At 41.9% G+C, this 21,661-nt stretch overlaps 1 protein-coding gene and 1 pseudogene across 2 annotated transcripts in view; both read left to right on the top strand.

Annotated features, from left to right (window-relative positions):
- HDX (highly divergent homeobox) overlaps positions 1 to 11,986 on the top strand; it is a 157,051-nt gene extending 145,065 nt beyond the window's left edge. For both annotated transcript variants that reach the window (XM_059679101.1, XM_059679102.1), the window contains one exon: positions 6,917 to 11,986. In XM_059679101.1, the coding sequence (XP_059535084.1) occupies positions 6,917 to 7,042 (126 nt within the window). In that variant the 3' untranslated portion in view covers positions 7,043 to 11,986. The remainder of the gene's footprint in view (positions 1 to 6,916) is intronic.
- On the top strand, positions 11,219 to 18,943 carry LOC132224645 (pleckstrin homology domain-containing family G member 5-like; annotated as a pseudogene).
- Positions 18,944 to 21,661: the final 2,718 nt, after the last annotated feature.

Below are 21,661 nucleotides of genomic sequence, written 5' to 3'. Positions count from 1 at the left end.
AGACACCACCAAAAAACTATTAGATTTAATACAGACATTTGGCAATGTAGCAGGATACAAAATTAACACCCAGAAATCAAATGGCATTTTTATATGCCAATAATGAATTCTTTGAAAGAAAAGCTATAAAAACAATCCTATTTACCCTTGCAACCACAATAACAACAAAAAAATAAGAAACTTATCAATAAATTTAACTAAGGTCATAAAAGACTTCTATTTGGAAAACTACAGGATGTTGAAAAAAGAGATAGAGAAAGATATAAACAAGTGGAAGCAGTGTTCATGAATTGGTAGAAATGACATCATTAGAATGTCCATACTACCCAAAGCAATGTATTGATTCAATGCAATCCTTATTAAAATATCAATGTCATATTTCAGAGATCTAGAACAAATACTCCAAAAATGTATATGGAACCAACAAAGGCCCCAAATAGCTGCAGCTATCTTAAGAAGAACAAATTTTGAGGAATCATAATACCTGATATCAAGTTATAATACAAAGGCACTGTATATAAAACAGTCTGGTATTGGCACAAGAACAGGCATTTAGATCAATGTATCAGAACAGAGAACCCCAAAATTGACCCAAGCCATTATTCTCAATTAATATTTAACAAAGGAGGTAAGAGAATATAATGAAGCAGAGACAATCTCTTCAATAAATGGTTTTGGGAAAATTGGATAGGTACATGCAAAAAAATGAAACTTGACCACCAACTTACACCATACACAAAACTAAACTCAAAATGCATACAACACTTAAGTGTAAGTCGTGAAACTATAAAAATCCCAGAAGAAGCCATAGGCAGCAAAATCTCAGATATTTCTTATAACAATATGTTTGCTGATACATCTCCTAGGGCAGGGAAAACAAATGAATAAATAAAAAATGGGACTACATCAAAATAAAACCTTCTACAGGGCAAAAGAAACCATCAACAAAGTGAAAAGGGAGCTCACTGTATGGGAGAACACATTTGCCAATGATATATCTGATAAGGGATTAATATCAAAAATATATAAAGAACTCCTAAAACTTAACAAAAGGAAGACAAACAATCCAATTAAAAAATGGACAAATAACTTCCCTAGCTGGTTTGCTCAGTGAATAGAGCATCGGCCTGCGGACTGAAGGGATTTGGGTTTGTTTCAGATCAAGGGCATGTACCTCAGTTGCAGGCTCTAACCCTGTCCCCTGGTCAGGGCCCATATGGGAGGCAACCAATTGATGTGTCCCTTTTGTATTGTTGTTTCTCTCTTTCTGTCTCTCCCCCTCCCTTCAACTCTCTCTAAAAATCAATGGAAACATACCTTCGGGGAGGATTAACAAAAAACAAAAATGGGCATAGAACTTAAGTAGACACTTCTTTAAAGTGAACACACAAATGGCCAAGAAACATATGAAAAAATGCTCAAAGTCACTGGTCATCAGAGAGAGGCAAATTAAAATGACAATGAAATATCACCTAACACCTGTCAGAATGGCTATCATCAAGAAATCAACAAATGACAAATGATGGCCAGGATGTTGAGAAAAAGGAAATGTAATACACTGCTTGTGGAAATGCACATTGTTGCAGCCACTATAGAAAACAGTATGGAGTTGCCTCAAAAAATTAAATATGGAACTCCCATTTGACCCAGTCATCCCACTTCTAGGAATACATCCTGAGAAATCTGAAACTCCAATAAGAAAGGATGTATACACCCCTACTTTCATAGCAGCACAATTTATAATAGCTAAGATCTGGAAACAGCCCAAGTGTCCATGAGTAGATGTGTGGATAAAAAATCAGTAGTGCATTTACACAATGGAATACTACACAGCTGTGTAAAAGAAAGAACTTACCATTTGCAACACCATGTAGGGTCCTGGAGAGTATTATGCTAAATTAAATAAGGCAGTCAGAGAAAGAAAAGTATCACATGATTTCACTCATATGTGGAATCTAATGAGCAAAATAAACTGATGAACAAAGTAGATCCAGAGACATAGAAGCATGAAACAGACTGATGAATCTCAGAGTGGGTGGGTGGAAAAAGATTAACCAAAGAACTAATATTCATATATGTAAAACCCTTGGACACAGACAATAGTTTGGTGAAGGCCTGGGTGGGAGGAGGATGGGTACAGGCTCAAAGAGGGTGAAGAGGGGAAAATGGGTCATTTGTGATACTTTTGTCAATAAAGATACATTTTTAAAGGGAACAAAAGAGGAAAAAAACTAAGTGATACCAAATTTATCTCTGAGTTGTATACCCCCATGTTGATTCCTTATCAGAAAGGCAACCGTTGATTAAGAAGCAATCTCAGAGGTTTTTATTCAGTAAGGAATCTCAAGAGTACAAAAATGTATTCCTTATATACTGACAAGATTGCATGTAATCCAATCCCAGAAATTTCCAGGGGAAGAGATTAGAGTCTTTGCATCTCACAATTCTCCCTTAAAAAAATCTTTATATGTTTCACTAAAGTACTGAAACCACAAAATTTAAACTAAAAAAATTTACTAATGAGGTTCAAACCAGCATGTATATTATGTGTTCATTTTCATGAAATTTGCTTCCCCCGTGCCACACACACAGAAATTCTAAGATAGTAATCTTCATTTGCTCCCTTAGCCAATTTTATTTAAGCCTATTGCTTTATTGTGTGAGTTATGCATGTTCCATGGAATACTGAACATTTGTTTGTTTTTTAGCAACTTAAACTAAAGATTTTATAAAATAAGGTGCTAATATTGAACGTGGTCCTATGGGAACTTTAATCCTATCTAATAAAAGAGAAACATGGTAATTGGCGTACGACCGATACCCTTTTCATTGGCTAATCAGCGAGTTATGCAAATTAACTGTCAGCCAAGATGGCAGCCGGCAGCCAGGCAGCTTGAAACTAACATGAGGCTTGGTTGCCTCAGTGACGGAGGAAACCAACCTTCCCCGCCTGCCGCTGCCTCTGAGCTGGCAGTTTAAGAAACTCTGTAACAAATACTGCGGGACTTCAGCCAGCAGATTCGCAACATTGTAAGCAAAGGCCAGAAACCTACTTTCAGCCAGAGGCCTAAGAGCTGGAGCCAAGCCTCAAGGTAAACCTGGCCCAGAATAAAAAAAAGAAAAAAAGGAGCGTTTGGGAGTTCAGTCACCCCCAGCCTGAAAACAGCCCTCAGCCCCTCACCCAGACTGGCCAGGCACCCCAGTGGGGACCCCCACCCTGATCCAGAACACCCTTCAGGGCAAACCAGCCGGCCCCACCCATGCACCAGGCCTCTATCCTATATAGTAAAAGGGTAATATGCCTCCCAGAACCGGGATCAGCGGAGCCGTGAGGCCTCCCGGCACTGGAATCAGCATGACAGGGGGCAGCACCCAAACCCCCTGATCGCCCTGCGGCTCTGTGTGTGACAGGGGGCGGGGCCACAACCTCCCTATCCACCCTGCTCTGTGCCTGATACGGGGGAGCTCCCCCCCCCCACGGGCCCTGCTCTGTGTGTGACGGGGTAGAGCCATAACCTCCCCATCAGCCCTGCCCTGAGTGTGAGAGTGGCGGCGCCCCAACCCCCTGATCCGCCCTGCTTTGTGGGTGATAGAGGGCAGCACCCCAACCCCCTGATGGGCCCTGCTCTGTGTGTGACAGGGGGTTGCTCCACAACCTCCCCATCGACCCTGCCTTGAGTGTGACAGGGGGCGGCGCCCCAACTCCCCAATCAGCCCTGCTCTGAGCCCGACCAGGGGCTGCACCTAGGGATTGGGCCTGCCCTCTGCCACCCGGGAGCAGGCCTAAGCCAGCAGGTCGTTATCTCCCGAGGGGTCCCAGACTGCTAGAGGGCACAGGCCAGGCTGAGGGACCCCCCCTCCCCCCCCCGAGTGCACAAAATTTTGTGCACCGGGCCTCTAGTTTTAAATAACTGTAAAAAATTAGTCTAACCATAGGAATAACTTGGAGTATGGTCCTGGTCCCCAAAGTCATAGTATGGTTTTGAATTCAGAGTTATACAGCCAACTAAATAGCAGTTTCTAGATCTCTTGTTATCTAGGAATAGCATACAGATTGTATTTTCTTTGTTAATTCTAACCTTATCCCCAGCTTGCTTCTTTCCCTAAAACAACCAACAAATAAGAAAAGTAACTTCTTTACATTTTACATTTCTCTTTCTCTTATACCTTCTTCTGATAAAGACTACTGAACTAAGATATGGAAAAAAAATGTTGGCTGACAAACAGAAAATGCTATACAAAAATTTTACTGAAAGTCATAGTTTATATAATAAGCACCCAAATAGAGACTACTAATTTTCATAGTTGATATCAGGTATAATGGATCTTAAAATATAGTTTCAAATTACAGGAGACACTAATTGTACCCATAAAAGTTATTCGGGTGATATCTTAAATTACTGATTTAAAACTTTGAAATTCTTAGAGGTTTATTTCTAGAAGGAATTTGTTTTATTGATTTATCATTTAAAAAATCCTAAGTGTTTTTCCATTAATCTTGATTTGGGTAAGTTAATCTTGAGTGGTACAGAGAACTTTGCCCTAATGAAGCAGTCCAGGCTTATATGATACTGTGACTGAAATATTATACTACTCAAAAGCTTTTTCAAAAAATAAATGGCCATTTTATGATAAAAAATAATATTGTCAGCCCTGTACAGTCTTTCTTCCCCTGATAATTCACTATGTAAACCTAGCCAGGTCAATTGCATTTCTTGAACTTCAATTTCTCTACTTTGCAAGTAATACCAGAATGATTAGTATCATGGAACTTGGCATTAACACCCTAGGTCCTAGAATAAGTGTTATAGAGATTGATGATATATTTGGGAAATGTTTTAATCTTTTGGGAAGAGTGGTCCTAGGTCAAACTCTGAAGACAGATTGATGAATAACCCATAGTAAAAAAAAAAAAAAAAAGAAAACAAAAAACCACGTTAATTGTGTTAGTATCTAAGAAAAAAAGCAGTTCTAGCAATTGGCATATCCCAAAGATTTGTTCAGTGTGCTTGTGTTGCAACCTAGTAAGATACTGAAAAACATTTCTTGAAGTGGTTTAGTGGTTTTTATGCAGTAGTAGTGCTGTATATTGCCTCATAATTAAAGTTTTTCTATTTCATACTACACTCATTTTGTCAGTCAACTATGTGAAGTACAATGACAAAGAAATAAATAATAGTGCTTATTTGATTTTAAGGTCTTCCCACTAGAATTTGGAATGTCAAGTCTGCTCAGACACTTGACTTTTCAATACTCTAAGCACATGTTCAGTGAATGTTAATTGTAACACTTTGCCTTCTCTTATATAGCTCCTACACAATTACAGATTGAACTAAATACAATGATATATTTCTCATAAACTATTATCAGCCAGTGTCAGCAAAGACTTTGTTTTACTTGGACTGGGTTAGTGGTAAACAACTGTTATAGAAGACAATGGCATGGTGTCCTATTACTGCAACCTACCATCTTAAAAATCATGTAGTACTTTTAGGTGAATGCTTTGTAAATACTCTCAATTTCAGCAGGAAATTCAAGAACTCTTTTTTTTTTAAATTTTAGACAGAGAGGAAGAAAGGGGGGAGTAAGGGAGAGAGAGAGGGAGGGAGAGATTTGCTGTTCCACTTATTTATGCATTCATTGTTTGATTTTTGTATGTACTCTGACTAGGATTGAACCCACAAACATGGCATATCAGGATGATACTCTAACCAACTGAGCTAACTGGCCAGGGCCAAGAAATATTTAATAATATAAAATATAATGTTTTTCAGACAGGAGTTAGTTTTTCTTTATGCTGCCTGACAAAAAGGAGAAAGTTTCTAATCTTGCCTCTCTGCTATAAGATAAAAAGCATAGGATTTTTAGATCTCATTTCCTTTAATAAGGAGAGTAGGAGAATACTATCTTATTTCAACAGTGGATTTCATATGTTCTCCAACATGCCCCATCTTTCTGTTCCTTAATTAGGTCATGGCAAGCTTGCATTTGTTTTGGTTCCCTTGGGCCTTCTTTACCACTACATTCAAAGCCCACATTTCAAGTAATGCTGACTAAAAATTTCTCAGATATGCTACATTATTTTTAGTATTGGGAGCAGCAAATCAGTCATTTTCTTCATAAATTCTTACGGTCAATTGGGCATCAGCACTGTCAGCTATATAAATCTTAATTGATCATTTATTCCTCTAATATATGGATGCATGTTCTGCAACCCCAGTAAAAAAAAATTACCCCATGGCAAAGCTTAGTTCATGGCTCTTGACTTATCCTAATTACTCCCAGTAAAGAAATGACCATCCCTCTAGATGCATCATTACACAGCTAGATTCACCGGTTCAGCTGTGCCGCAGTGGGTGTTTGGTCATCTGTGGATAGATGGGCATAGCCTAAGAAAAGAAAAGAAAAAATACTTAATATTTTAAAGTTGTTAAAGTTTAGTCTAAAGTAAAAAAGCTGAACTTCTTTCTCAATGGTTAAGTTTTGTCCCACTGAAGTACAAAAGACGTTTTTGTGAAATGTGTTTTTCTCTAAAAGACAGCATAACTAGGCAGAGGTATTTTAATAAGGAATGTAATTTTAAAGCCCTTTAACAGTGATCAGTGAACACTTAAAACTAGTATGAAAATTACGTTATCTGAAACACTTCAAAGCACTTGATACAGAATAGTTGTTCATCTCTCTCCTGATTTCCCTTTTGTCCGAGGTTCTACTTTACATAATCCACACTATCAAGTACTAGTGTGTTAAGAATTTATCTTTTAGGTAAGATATCATACAAAGTCCTGAAAGAGAAATGCTCCTTTCTTTAAATCCATAAGAATAAATCAACATGAGAGAACTGCAACTATTAACATAAAATTGGGGGGAAATCTGTCCACATACTAATTCAAAATAATTGATTTTTCCAACTCAGGCACTGCTGTCAGATTTACCTCCTGAATTAGAAGAGATGGATTTCAATCATACCTCGCTGGAGCCTGATGATACCTCATTCAGTGTATCTTCTTTATCAGAGAAAAATGCCTCAGACTGTTTGTGATTTGAGGGGGGTGGTATATGATACAGCCTTTACGCTGCCTAACAGGCATGCATTCCGATAACTGCATTCTGTTGCCCTGAAATTCTTCAATTGGAAAAACATATTGTTGAAACCAATATATTCTGTTAAGAATGGACAAGATATAATGGCTACAGTACAAAAAATTGTTTGTGAAATTTAAAAGCATATTTTGAGAGTTTTTCCCAAATTGATAGAAATGTGGGAAAATATTTAATTTTGAACAGCTTAGCTATGAAATGCATAATGTATAATTTTTGAAATTTTTTGTTTGATTTTATAGAAAAATTTTAGTTTCAATAATAGCTTTGGCCAGAGACACAAAAATAAAAGTATTTCAACATTGCTTTATCAAATTACTGAAGCTTGATTATTGTCTTTGTAGCCATTACATCTTCCTTCTTTCTCTCTCCTTTTCCTAATATACACTTTTACTCAGGAAAGTGGACTGAAAATTGAAATGAAACTTTGAAAGGGAATTAACCTGTACGAGTCTTGGGATTTATTTTGCAAGCTCTGTGAGAATTTGACTTAAGTTAATGATTGAAAATTGAAGTGATTACTAGTATATAATTGTAAATTGTTGGTATTCTTCCATTATCTAACCCAAATATTTCGGGGGGAGGGGGGAAGCACTATAGAAAAGTAATTCACCAACATGAAGTTAAATAAATTAAGTGTACAGAAACAAAATGTTGTAAAAGATTAGTCAATAGAAATTCTTCATTGCTGAAAATGAAAAATATTGATATGATTCACATTTTACTAGTAAAATTGAGTAATACATGAAATGTTGGACAAATATTACAAGTTTATCATCATCTTCATAATATTTTTGATTTCTTAAATATTTTATGAGACACAAAGTCAAGGTTGGCCACTAAGATTATTATTATTTTAATATATGTTTTTATTGATTTCAGAGAGGGAGAGAGAGAATCATGGATTGGCTGCCTCATACATGCACCCTACTGGGGATCAAGCCTGCAACCTGGAAATGTGCCCTGACCAGGAATTGAAACGTGACCTCCTGGTTCATAGGTCTACGCTTAACCACTGAGCCATGCTGGCTTGGCAAGATTGTGTTTAATTAAGTCATTTAGCTTTGCCATAATAATTACCTCATTTCCATGTGAAGCTTGTACAGAGCCATCAGCCAAGGATAATATTAAAAAAAAGAGTTATACTACTTTGGTTGTAAATCCAGTCTTCTGGATTTCCTGGACACTGTTCTATGAGCACGTTACCCCTTTGTTCTATTAGCAGGTACCAGATGGCAACACACTGTAGAAAATTTTCAGACCTTTCATTCTGGGTACCAGATGGCATCACCAGAGCCTATAAAAGGGAAAATGCCAGTTTCTCCCTGAGCATACAGTATCATATATCTGTAGATTGACTGTGTGGAATCATGTGCATGGTTAAATTACTATCTACACATAAAAAATGTTAAAGAAGTAGCTTACATGACTCTTGGCCATCAAATTTCTACATCAGATAATTTTGTAATTTGTAAGAAAAACCAATTTTGATCTTGGAATTCACAGATACCAATTTATGAATACAGAAAGGCAGTTATGAATGTATTTGACCTTGAAATGTCTCCTCACCACAGACACAAATAAGTAAAGTTTATTGATAATACGTCTTTTTGTCACCTATTGATTTAATGTTACTGCCATCTTATTATGGTTCTTTTGTTAGCAGAAATAGATCAGTGGTTAGGTATGCTCCTGTTTAGCTGACAGTCATATGGTTAATTGCAAACAATGTTTACTACTCCTTGATGACAAATCAAATTTTATTCAGAAAAAAAGAGTGCTGAGTAACAATTGAACTTCAGATATTATGATTACATTTATCTGTCTCACCAATTCTTCCATGAGATAGAGTTCCTACTATATACAGCAAATATATAAATCATTTCTTAATGTAGCATGAACAAATTCCAGACCTTTAAGCCTCCCCTAAGATCTCCTTCCTAGTCACTGAGTTTAATTTTAAACTCTACTTTTTTTTTTTTTCTGCTTCAATTTAAGTCCCTTCTTTTTTGGTTCTTGCTACAAAGTAAGGAAAGATGATTCTTTCCTACATCTTTCAACTAAATGGATTCTATTTGTCATATCTCAGCATTTAGTCACTAAAATATTATTTGACCTCCTGCTTTAAGGACATTGGATTTCAATTCCTCAACAAGCCATAAACTTCAAAACAAATGATTTCTTATCACCTTTTCAGGTATATTAATACAGTTTATTTAATTAGAAGGTTGGATAGATTTTATTCTGCTAGTTGTGATTCCTAGAAGAATCCTAGTCCACAATTTTGAGAGAAAGCATAGATGATTCCCTTGTCCCTATTTAAAGTTCCATTAAAATAGAAACTGCATTTAGAGATCCTTTTGCTTTGGCATGTATGCTTCAGCACCAGATTTATTTATTTTACCATCGCTGGACTTAAAACATTTCTAAAATGAAATATGGTTATTCTGAAGCGAAACCAAAGCAAATATCTGTATCCAGAAAGAAAAATAATAATAGGCAAGGTGATGCCAAGGTGTCAAGTACTGAAAAATCTATTATGAAGAAAATTTGTTTCTTACAGATTGGAATTGCTTTTGAGACATTTTAGTGGAGGAAAAACATCAGTTCATTATTTCTTTTGTGAACATCTTCATGACTCAGAGGAGGAAAAAACCCCACTAGTGTTTCTTTTTATAGAGCTGTGACTCAATAGTGAAACAGACCGCACTATCTGAACCATCTCTCACAAAAACAAATGTTAACGTGAAAAGCCTTTTTTTTTTCCCTTTTACCTAACTTCGATGTTTGCTTTCAGCTTAAGATAGCCAACCAGTTTCTAAGCAGGAAATATGCATCTAAGAGCACTTACCTTCCAAAATATGTATTAAAATATAAAATAAACAAAAAATGAATATACCTTTCTCATCTCAGCCAAGCTCAAATTATTCACAAGAAAAACAGAACTGCAGTTACTCTGGTGAATAGGAACATTAACACACGCAAAGAAAACTTAAAAGAAAATTGGCCTTTTTATGGAACCCGGGAATGTTTTGTTGTAAGAGCAGTTATAACAACAGGACTGTGTTGTTGTTGTTGTTAATCCTCACTCGAGGATATTTTTGGGGAGAATAGAAGAGGGGGGAAAGACAGAAAGAAACATTGATGTGAGAGAAACACAACGATTGGTTGCCTCCTGCAGGAGCCCCGACCATGGCCCAGGCCAGGGAGAAGCCTGCAACCAATGTATGTACCCTTGACCTGAATCGAACCCGGGACCCTTTGGTCCACAAGCCGACGCTCTATCCACTGAGCAAAACCAGCTAGGGCAACAGCGAGACTTGTATGCTACCATTGCAATCATGTGATAGAAATATTTGTGATTGTTGGAGAATAGTCTGCAACCAAATCACATTCTGTGCTCTGTATACTACCAACACTTCAAAAGACGTCCAAGAAGTCTTTTTTCCTAAGACAGCACCATCTATTTCAAGGTACTTTCATAGTCAACAATCTGTAAGTTTGTAGGATAAAATGTAAGATGTCTATTTAAAAGAATTCTAGACTCTAAAATAGACTTTGTTGCCTTTTTTGAGGGAAAGGAGCATTTAGCCCATTTCCAAGGAATAGTTTCCTCATCTTAGTCTGATAGTTTATGATCATTTTTAAGAGACATTAACTGCTGTCTTTCCTACATGTTGCAGTAATGGTATACCAGGAATAATGTTTATTTTAAAATATATATTAGATTATCATTTATATCCTAAAAATGCCAAATTCTGATACATTTGCCTTTTAAAGGAGTTCTAAGAACCATAGTGTCTAAACAGTGAGTAAATAGGCTTATCTTTGAAGTTGGTGTTATCCTTGGCAGATAGTACTGTATCATGCTCTTCACAAGCTATGCTCTGTTGATGATATAATGGAGGAGCCTATTAACTTTTGAGTCTACAGTCAAAATACCATTGCCCAAAACAAATCTTTATTAATAACAGATTTGCTAAGGGGTACAAGAGAATAAAATGATATTTTCATGGAATATAATTATGATTGTTCCATTAAAGTATATACTGAGTATATTGTTCCACATTGAAATTTTATGTTGCATTAACTTGTTAAGTAATTAATTTTAGAAATCATGCATCCCATTTTACTGGTACTACCTCTGAAACATACTAACACCTTAAAACCATATCAGACTCTAATGTGAACTTTTGTAGGACTTTTTTTACTTTTATAGAGGCAATAAATGATTTCCAACTAACAGCCATCTATTTCTTTATTGTAATGTCTATTTTCCAAAGTTTTTGTGTTATGAGTACTGTATCCCTTTTAAAGATAATTTTTTCCTCACAGAAATAAGGTTCTGTAACAAGACAAAGAATGCTGAGAATAATAAAGTATCAGGGGATTCAAAAAGGGAGAATATGGAGTACTCAATTGGAAATTTGGTTGATTTCCAAGCTGACATGTACATAATCCTTTATTGGCTTTACTTACCAATGAATTACTCCAACACCAATGGAATAGAGTAAACATTCTGTAACAAATTTGTTCATGGTATTATACTTAAATGGTTAAATCAGCAAGTAAATTGCCACAGTATAAACAAAAAATGATATTTTACAACAGATTTTTTAAATGATATAGGATCTATCTTTTAGCTGACACCAGTTGAACAGGCTTTTAATTTGGATAAAATACACCCATGCTTTTTTTCTCAAAGTTTTATACCAATTAAAAGTCTTCATATTACTTAACTAATGGAGGAAGTTATGGGGTATCAAATAGCACATCAGAAGTTTTCCTTCCCAGTTGATAAATTTTCAAGAATGTTGCATGAAGAGACACATATAAACATACACATACAATGATCCAAGTTTTTTTCAGATCTGTAAAAACATCGACAAAGTGGTGAAATCATTTGTTTTAAAAAATGAGTGGAAATCTTTATAAATCTATTTAAAAGACAAGTCAATGGATGAGTATGATAAGATTAAATGAAGTTTTCACATCCTTTAAGACTATTTTTTATATTTCCTGTTTACATTTCATCATATTATAAAAGTAATAAATGTTCATTTTAGACATTTAAGAAAATGTAGATCATATAGAGAAAAACAAGCCCTAGCTGGTTGGCTCAGTGGATAAGTGTCAGCCTGAGGACTGAAGGGTCCCGGGTTCAATTCTGATCAAGGGCATATGCCTGGTTGTGGCTCAATCCCCAGTAGAGGGTGTGCAGGAGGCAGCCAATCAATGATTATCATCATTGATGTTTCTATCTCTCTCCCTCTCCCTCTCTAAATCAACAAAAATAATTTTTAAAAAAGAAAAACAAAACCACTTGTAATCCCATCACCCAATAATAATCATTAACATCTTAGTATATTACATTCTAGTCATTTCATGTGCATATTACATATACTCAGCAAAACCAGAATTATACTGAATATGCAGTTATATGTCCAGCTTTTTCTCTTAATGATGTATCAGAGCATTTTCTCGTGTAAGGATTTGTCGCCAAAGTATTTTACTCTCAATTGCATTTGGACCTAAAGGTGTGTGTGTTGGTTTTTTTTTGGTTTTTTTTTTTGTAATATACAAGAAAAAAAGCAAACTTTCTAATGATGAAAATAAATTTGTTCTAGAAGATTAACAAATAACTGCCTGCATTACATAAAAACTAAATTTCTTACCTTATATTTAAAACAAATGATGTTATTTATTTACCATCACAAAAATAAAGTTCCTCTACTTTGGCTGCAAGTTACAAGATAGCTTTCTTTAATATTTTTATCCAAGTACCATTTTTATTACCTGTATGAGTAAACTACTATAAATGTTAAAATTAAAACAAAAATCATTTTTAGGTATGACAGTTCTCATATTAGGTACACCAATACGTACTTGCAATAGTAACTGTTTTGAAGTCAGAACACATTTTCTAATTTTTCCTGAAGAATATGATTATTTCTTTTCATTACAGTGCTCTGTTTCAGTCAGTTTGGAAGTTTGGTAAATTTTTGCCAATTCTGGATTTTGCTGTGAAATGACAACATTTTACCATGTAATATAATATATACTAAGATTAATATATTCAAGTAACTCCTTTGTGATCTAAGCCACATGAAGTGCTAATCTTTCCCAATACTCTGGTCACTCTATAATTAAAAATTAGATCTTCAGGGAGACTTATTAATGTTTTTCTCAAGCTGTTAGGAGACCATTCAATACACTGTTTCAATAACGTTGGAACTGGTATCAATAATGCTTGTTAGCTTAAATTGGATACAGCACAGTTTGAAACTGGTCACAGGTTGAATTTCCATTCAGATTTTTAGTTTAGACAAGGGGGGGAAATCCTCTGCTACAGAACCTCCATATACCTGTATTTCTTACCTTGTCTTATAGTCTGTCGCAAGTCACATAGGACCATGGGGAATATGTGGGTGGATAGTCAACCTTATGGTTGATTATATGGTTTAAAATAATGGATTCTGGGAAGGTTCTCCTGTTCATTCACACCCATTTTCCATGCATCTGCTAGAAGTGTATTAGTAGTAATTAATTGTAAATAATTTTGTATAAAATGCAATCATCCCTGACAAAGATAAGGGGGACCATAAAGTTTTCATACCATAGTGGCATTTGCTTAATCAGATGCATTATTTGCAACATTGGGTGAAGAGCAGGGCATGAAGAGAAAGATAGTTAAGAAGGTGGGCCATTAAAACTGGAAAAGAATAAATATAAGTCTTGAGGGAAGCATAACAATGAAGAGCACTACAGTGACTGGTGGGCAGGAGAAAGAGAATTCTAGACTCTAAATTCTAGAAGGTTAAATGTATGTATAATAGTATAATACAAGGATTAGGGTAGAATGCTATAGCAGTTAAGTTTTGGTTTCAAATCTCAGTTTTAACACTGACTGTATGATCTTGGACAAGTTATTTGAATTCTGTGTTTAAGTTTCTTTGAAAACTGTGATAATGACATCACTTATCTCAAAGTTTTAAGAAGTATGACAATCTATCATAAAATGCTTAGCACAGTGTCTAGCACACAGTAAAGTACTCAGTAAATGTTAGCCAATGCTATTATTATTACTTACAGAAAAAGAGATTGAAGAGATTCAAAGACAATTTCAACCTACCAATTTTGTTCTGTGCAAAAATGGCTCAATGCAAACATTTTCAAAACACAACTTGAAACAATTTCACATACATTTTGTATCTTACTAGCAGGGTTGTCACATTCAAAGGGCAGCACAATTTTATCAGTAGTGTCCTCAATTATCTTCTAACTGCCTTAGAAAGTTAATAGTCATTCTTCTTGGTCAAAGAGCTGCTATGAGATATGGGTGAATCAGACTCATTATCTTGCACTGAAAAAAATATCTATACTGTATAAGATATTCCACCTACTTTTATTGATGTGTTATCTGTATGTATACAGTTTTATACTATTGTTATGAACAAAATTCATTGTGGAAAAAGATATTTCTTTAAACATTTAATTGACTTTTTATATATCAAATGCTGGTCTCCAATTTAATATGTGTGCACATGCAGGTGAATTTATGACACGTATCTTTGGAATTATTTGCAGGAATTTTGTATTAGCTGCTTTGTTTCGGCTTGCCATTAGTTTTTAATCAATTGAATCAAGGAATAAATTACTGATACATACACCAACTTCAATGAACCTGAAAGATATTATGCTAAGTAAAAAAAAATTATAAAAAAACAAAGACAGGCACAGAAGTCTACACACTGTATATTTCTATTTATATGAAATTTTGGGAAAGGCAAAGCTTTAGGAACAGAGATCAGATTAGTGGTTGCCAAGGATTGGGATAGGGACAGGGGATAGACTGCAGACTGGCACAAGGAAACTTTTTAGAGCAATAGGTAAAAGAAGTGAATTCTAGCCATTTATTAGTGATTTTGGAATACATAAATTAAACTATTTTGTTCAAACACGTGTGTGTTATTTATCATTTGAAACTGCATTATGGCCTTTCTAAATGCACATTTTATATTTACATGTGGTTTTCCTTCCAGTCTATTCATTGGTACATGGTTTGCTTTCTAAAGATTATTTTTTCTAATCATACTGTTGTGGAATTGGCACAAGAGAAGGAACAGTTGAGCACTTGGAGGTATCAGGAAAGAAGCCTTTAATCAAAGCAGCACTGCTGGTTCAGGGGCTTCAAAGATCCAAAGCCTGAACAGCTAATACAATGAGATCGCCCCTTATATATTCCTAAATTTCTTTGTTTCCTAACTACTGGGCTTCTGTGGTGGACTTTCACAGCCCCTCCTGAGTCAGTTAGAATAGGGAAGTTAGATTGTATCTAAATGCCTGGTCTGGGTGGCACCAGTGACCTCCCCTCTATCTAAGTTGTTACATTCTTGGTTTATGGCCCTTTAGAAATTGGGATTAATTAGGAAAATAGGTCTTGCAAGACCAGATTATTAAGAAAGGGGCAGTGACTTAATTATAAACTATCAAGAATGTGCAATAGGATACTGATTAACTAGGTACAGAGTCAGGCTGCTAGTCCCCCTACATCCTTTCACATTCCCCCTTCTTGATCCACAAGCTAGCCTTAGCTTGGGGGATTATAGAAGACTCAGAGATTGGGGATACGAATGACGACCACTCTAGCTGCTTCCAGCTGAAGGAGGGCATTGAGATAAAGGGGGTTCAGCATGCTGAGTCTTCATCATCTTCATTATCTTCCCCAAGAGGGTCATAGTAGTGCGGGGTCCTGGCTTATAGTACCATTTGAAACTTAAACGCTCCTTATAATGGAAGGGCAGTCTGGAATCAGACCATGCATGCAGGGAAGTGGGGGCTGCCATGTAGCTTGTTGATGAGAGGGGGAGACAGAGCTAGCAGTCCTTATTCAGCCCAGAGTTGGTCAGGTTGAGGAGTTAAATTGAGGGTTTGAGACTTAGAAAATCCTTGAGAGGCAGAGTGTACACTTGAGAGTAGTCAAGAATAAGAGAGTTTAGTAATAGTAAGAGAACCAGCCTCATTTTGTCTGGGGACAGCAATAAATTCCTTTGCTGTGTAGGAGGTAGTAATTTAAAGTGTTTATGTGTCCCAGCAAGGGCAGAAAAGTTCTAATCCTGGGACTAGTCTAGGGTCCTGGGGAAATTCACAAAAAGACAAAATAAGAATTATCCTATCTAATAATAGAGAAACATGGTAATTAACTGTAACTTCGCTACCCTTCCCATTGGCTAATCAGGGCGATATGCAAATTAACTGCCAACCAAGATGGCGGCTGAAGCCAAACAGCTGAAGTGAACAGGAGGCTTGGTTGCCTCGGTGATGGAGGAAGCCAAGGTTCCCTGCCTGCCAGGCCTGCCTCTGAGCTCCTGAATCAACAGCTCCAAAAGATACAATGTTTCAAGTATAGAAGCTAAAAGATGGCGGTTAATTTGCATACGCAGGCTCCAAGTGGTGGAGCGAAGGCAAACAGCCCCCAAGCCGCAGAGCAGCCAGGCCTCAGGGCCCCAGGATCAGCTGAGTGGAGAGGCCTCCCGGAATCATTGGAGCCTGATGGAAGCCCTGTGTGTTTATGCACCCTGGGGGTGCAGAGGTCCCATCCTAGTCAGAGGCCGATGCACAACTTCTGACTCCAAGAAGTGGCCTGGGGGCTGGAAGGCGGCTCCTCTAACCTCAGTGCTAGAGTCCCACCGCTCCGCCAGAAGAGGAGCAGAGAAAGGCCGGAGCCTCCCTCAAGGTGACCCGAAATCCCCACCCATACCAGGCAGGCCACTGGGACTGTGCATGGAGGACTCACCTCCAAGCCCAGCCGGTGGCCCTGCCACAGCCATGGCACTCCTGGGTGCAGGCCCCAGCGGACTCGGGGTGGTGGGGGCGCTGTGAGTCCTGGGCTCCTCTCCTGCCTTCTGCGGCCTCCTCCTGCTTCAGGGCCTCGCCCTCCCTGGCCTCCTCCTCCCCAGCGCCCAGAGCAGTGGACCCACTGAGGGCGCTCCCCACTGGCTGAGGGGGTGAATGGAGCTGCGGGGACTCCCGGGTGAAGGGTCGCCCAGGGGAGGAGTCCGGACACCTGCACACCCCGCTCCTGTTCAGCAACATCCCCGAGATGTCTGCACTGCGGGCTGTGGGGCAGCGTGATGGCGCCAATGGTGGAGAAGGTGCTGCGCATGAGGGCACTGCTGCAGCCCTGGACCTCCTCAAAGGCTTTGAGATGTTCGGCTCCCTCTTCAAGCCCTACATCCGGTATTTCATGGAGGAGGAGGGCTGCATGGAGTACTCGCGCAGCCTGCTGCGGGACAACGACCTCTTCCGGGCCTACGTGACGTGGGCTGAGGAGCACCAGCAGTGCCAGCGGCTGAAGCTGAGCAACATGCTTGCCAAGCCCCATCAGCGGCTCACCAAGTACCCGCTGCTGCTCAAGTTGGTGCTGAGGAAGACGGACGAGCCCCGTGCCAAGGAGGCCGTCATCACCATGATCAGCTCCGTGGAGGGCTTCATCCACCACGTGAACGCATGCATGCGGCAGCGACAGGAGCGGCAGCAGCTGGCGGCCGTGGTGAGCCGCATGGACGCCTATGAGGTGGTGGAGGGTAACAACGATGAGGTGGACAAGCTCCTGAAGGAATTTCTGCACCTGGACCTGACCGCGCCCATCCCTGGTGCCTCCCCGGAGCAGACGTGCCAGCTGCTGTTGGAGGGGCAGCCTGAGGATGAAGGAGGGAAAGCACAGCAAGATGGATGTGTACTGCTTCCTCTTCACGGCCCTACTCTCAGTGACCAAGGCAGTGAAGGAGGCTGAGGGGACCAGGGTCACCACTGCTGGTGGACAAGATCGTGTGCCGGGAGCTGCGGGACCCTGGCTCCTTCCTCCTCATCTACCTGAACGAGGTCCACAGCGCCGTGGGGTCTACACGTTCCAGGCCAGCGGGCAGGCTCTGTGCCGGGGCTGGGTGGACTCCATTTACAATGCCCAGAGCCAGTTGCAGCAGCTGCGTGGGCAGGAGCACGCGGGCAGCCAGCAGCACCTGCAGAGCCTGGAGGAGGAAGAGGAAGAGGAGGGTGGGGAGAGTAGCACTTCCGCCGCCAGTTCCCCCACCATCCTGCGCAAAAGCAGCAACAGCCTGGACTCCCAGCACTGCGCCTCGGACAGCTCCCCGGAGACCCTGGCCATGGTGGTGCTAGAGCCCGGGAGACACTCTCCTCTCCCGAGTTCCAGGGCGGCCCCTTCAGCTCCCAGTCGCACGAGATGTCCCTCAGTACCACCGCCTCATCTGTCACACCTACCAGTGAACTGCTGGCCCTGGGCCCCAGGGAGGGCAGCTACTGCTCCATGGACTCCGCCTACGGCACCCTCTACCCCACCTCCTTGCAAGACTTTGCGACCCCAGCCCCTGTGGTGGAGCCAGCATCCAGGCCCCTAGATTTACCACAGGCCCCTTCACCCCCGCCCTTGCCCCGCCTCCACTGCCGCACCCCTGTCCAGCTGCTGGCAGGGGCCGCCACCCAGGGGGTGCCCCCAGCCTCCAGCCGCAGCCTATCAGAACTCTGCTTGGCTTCCACAGCCACCGGCACTAGGACTCGGGGCTCCCTTCAGGAAGCTGGGCCCCACTGGAATTACGGGGGTGCACCCAGCCCTGGCAGTGGCTCCCAGCTATCAGAGATGGAGGGCAGGACCACCTGCCTGGTGGGGGGGGGGGGCAAAGGGCCCGCTAGGAGGAGCAGAGAGCTGCCCTCAGGGACCTCCCCCAGGGTCCAGCCTGAGCCTCCACCCCCCCATCTCTGCCCAGCACAGGAAGCTGGCCCAGCTGGCCCAGCTCTACCGCATCAGGACCACCCTGCTGCTTAACCCCCAGGCCCTGAGCACAGGGTGGAGCTGCCATGCTTGGAGGGCGGGGGAGGGGGGGAGGGGGCGGACCCATGTGCGCCTGGTGCAGCAGGACTTGGTGGGGAGCCGCCTGCCTTCCCCGGGCGGGCCTCAGGCCCGGCGCCCAATGTGGGAGGGCCGCAGTGCGGCCACCAGGCCCGGAAGGCTGCCCTGAAAGCCATACAAAGACAACCTGCTGCTGGAGGGCAGGCATGCGGTGCTCCAGGAAGACGCTGGATGTAGGGAAGGAAGGTCATGGAAGGGAACAATTACAAGCAGAGATCCCGAAAGTTCTGAAAGTAGAGGACCAGCTCCCTGCAGACCTGAACTCCGTGTGGGCCTCTTTCTCGGCCTGTGGAAGCGGTGCAGACACAGGAGGTGATGGACCGGGGCTGCGCCCAAGGAAGACTCGGAGGAAGCAACGTGTGGACAGGGCCAGGCGGAGCAGGCAGGCCTGTGCGGATCCCGCTGGAGCGCAGCCAGACCTCAAGGCGACCACCAAGCCAGGCCCCAGGGAGAAGCGAGAAGATGCCACTCTACTCGCTGGAGAAGACCACTGAGCAGAAAACTAAAGAAACCGATTTTACATCATTTCCCAGGTGGAGAACAGCTGGCATGTAAGCCCCTGACCAGTGCCCAGCCTCTCCTCTGTCTGTCTATCTCACTCTTAGGTACCATGTTCTTTGCTCTCTCTTAACTACAACTCATTTTTAAACTAGATTGCTTTTAAAAGACTAAATAAAGTTTCCCTTAAGTTATTTAGGCGGTGCTGGAGCTCCTGGGGGCCGGATTAGAGACACAAACACGCAGGGGAGCCCGGCACCCAGCAGCCCCAAGCCCTGCTGAGGCAGTGTTAGGGCTGCTGGGGGCTTGATCAGAGACACAAACCTTCAGGCTCTGCACCCAGCAGCCCCAAGGCCCACCACCTCAGCTCTGGGGCTGCTGAGGGCCTAATAGAAGACACAAACACGCAGGGGGGGCCTGTACCCAACAGCCCCAAGGCCCACCGCCTTGGTGTTGGGGTTGCTGGGGCCCTGATCGAAGACACAGATCTGCAGCACCAGCACCCAGCAGCCCAAGCCCCGCCATCAAGGTGCTGGGGCTGCTGGGGGTATCAGAAACACAAACCCGCAGGTCCAGCACCCAGAAGACCCAAGGCCTTCGCAGCAGCACTAAGGAGCAGCAAGCTGAGTGGTAGGAAGCAACAAGCAGGTGGGCGGTAAGGAGGGAGGGGTCCCGGACTTCGAGAGGGCACAGGTTGGGCTAAGGGACCCCCTACTCATCCCTAGTGCACAAATTTCATGCACCGGGCCTCTAGTCCTATATAATAAAAGCCTAATATGCAAATTGACCAAATGGCAGAATGACCGGTGGAACGACCGGTCACTATGACATGCACTGACCACCAAGGGGCAGATGCTTAATGCAGGAGCTGCCCCCAGCCCACATGTCCCAGGCCAGCCAAGGCAGGTGCCAGAGGGGACCCCCCCCCCCAGTCGCCCCACAGATTGGCCCTGATCTCCGGCCAGGCCTAGGAACCCTATGCATGCATGAATTTTGTGCATTGGGCCTCTAGTTAGAAAGATAAAAACAATGATTATCCAGAAATACCAGAGCATATTACTTTTAGGGGGGGATAAGAAAGAAATATTAGGAGGAGAAAAAAGATGGCAGCTGGCAGGAAGGAGGTGAGGGATAGGAAGTGAGTGAGTGAGGGGATGAAAGGAGAGTGAGTGGATGTGTCTGTTGTGTGTGTGAGTGAGGGACAGTTAAATCCTGCAGGAGCAGCAAAGGCTGACAGACCAGGCTCTCTGGGACAGGGAGAGACTACCACCGCTGTGGCATTCCCCAGACTGTGGGACTCGGGCACAGAGCCCACGCCATCTTAAAGGGGGGAGCAGCCACTTCTAAGAACTCATCAGCACCACCACCCAGACAGGCCTGGGATACTGCCCGCCTGCAAACCCAGCAGCCACTCCAGCCAAAATCTTGCAGCCACACCCACAGACTCGCAGACCCTGAGATCTCCACCACCAAAGGAGCACTGCGCCCGCCAACAGCAGTAAGTGCAGCCTCCCTCTCACCAGCTGCAGACCTCCAATGTCGCATTTGAGCATCTCCAGCTCACAGGTCTCCGAGGCACACCACTCCATAGACTTCTCTTAGGAGTCACTGTGAGCCTCAGCTGGGTGTGATTTTGTACAGACACAGGCGCACTGCCCCCCAGTAGAAATTCTGAATTCCCTCTGCCTGAATAACTGCCCACACACACCCAGCTGCGCAATTTCAGTGCCAGGGCGCCTCAACACCAGGGCCCTTCAGAGTGCGTCAGAGCTCAGTATTGGCAAACTAGACTGCCATAGTTGTTCACTCCCCCTGAGCCCATCTATCCACAGGGCATTTTGGGAAGCCGCAGTGAGCCTCTGTTGGGTCCGATCTTGGACTAATAGGGACACACTCTCCTGGGCAGTAGAAATTCTGAATTCACCCATCCTGGATACCGGCCCAAAGATGCCTCAATTAAGCGTGCCAGGGCCCTTCAGAGTGCTTCAGTGCACCTGCGCTATCAAACTCACTGCAGGTGCTCCTGTGTGCTGCCACTGGGAACACGAGCCTGTCCACCACAGGTGCATCAGCAGATACTGAATTTCCCCACCCCACAGCTGCAGAACTCTGGACACTACTGTTGCATGCTTTTCC

The sequence above is a fragment of the Myotis daubentonii genome, chromosome X (assembly GCF_963259705.1).
Source record: "Myotis daubentonii chromosome X, mMyoDau2.1, whole genome shotgun sequence".
NCBI lineage: Eukaryota > Metazoa > Chordata > Mammalia > Chiroptera > Vespertilionidae > Myotis > Myotis daubentonii.
This window is presented reverse-complemented; position numbering and strand designations above follow the sequence as displayed.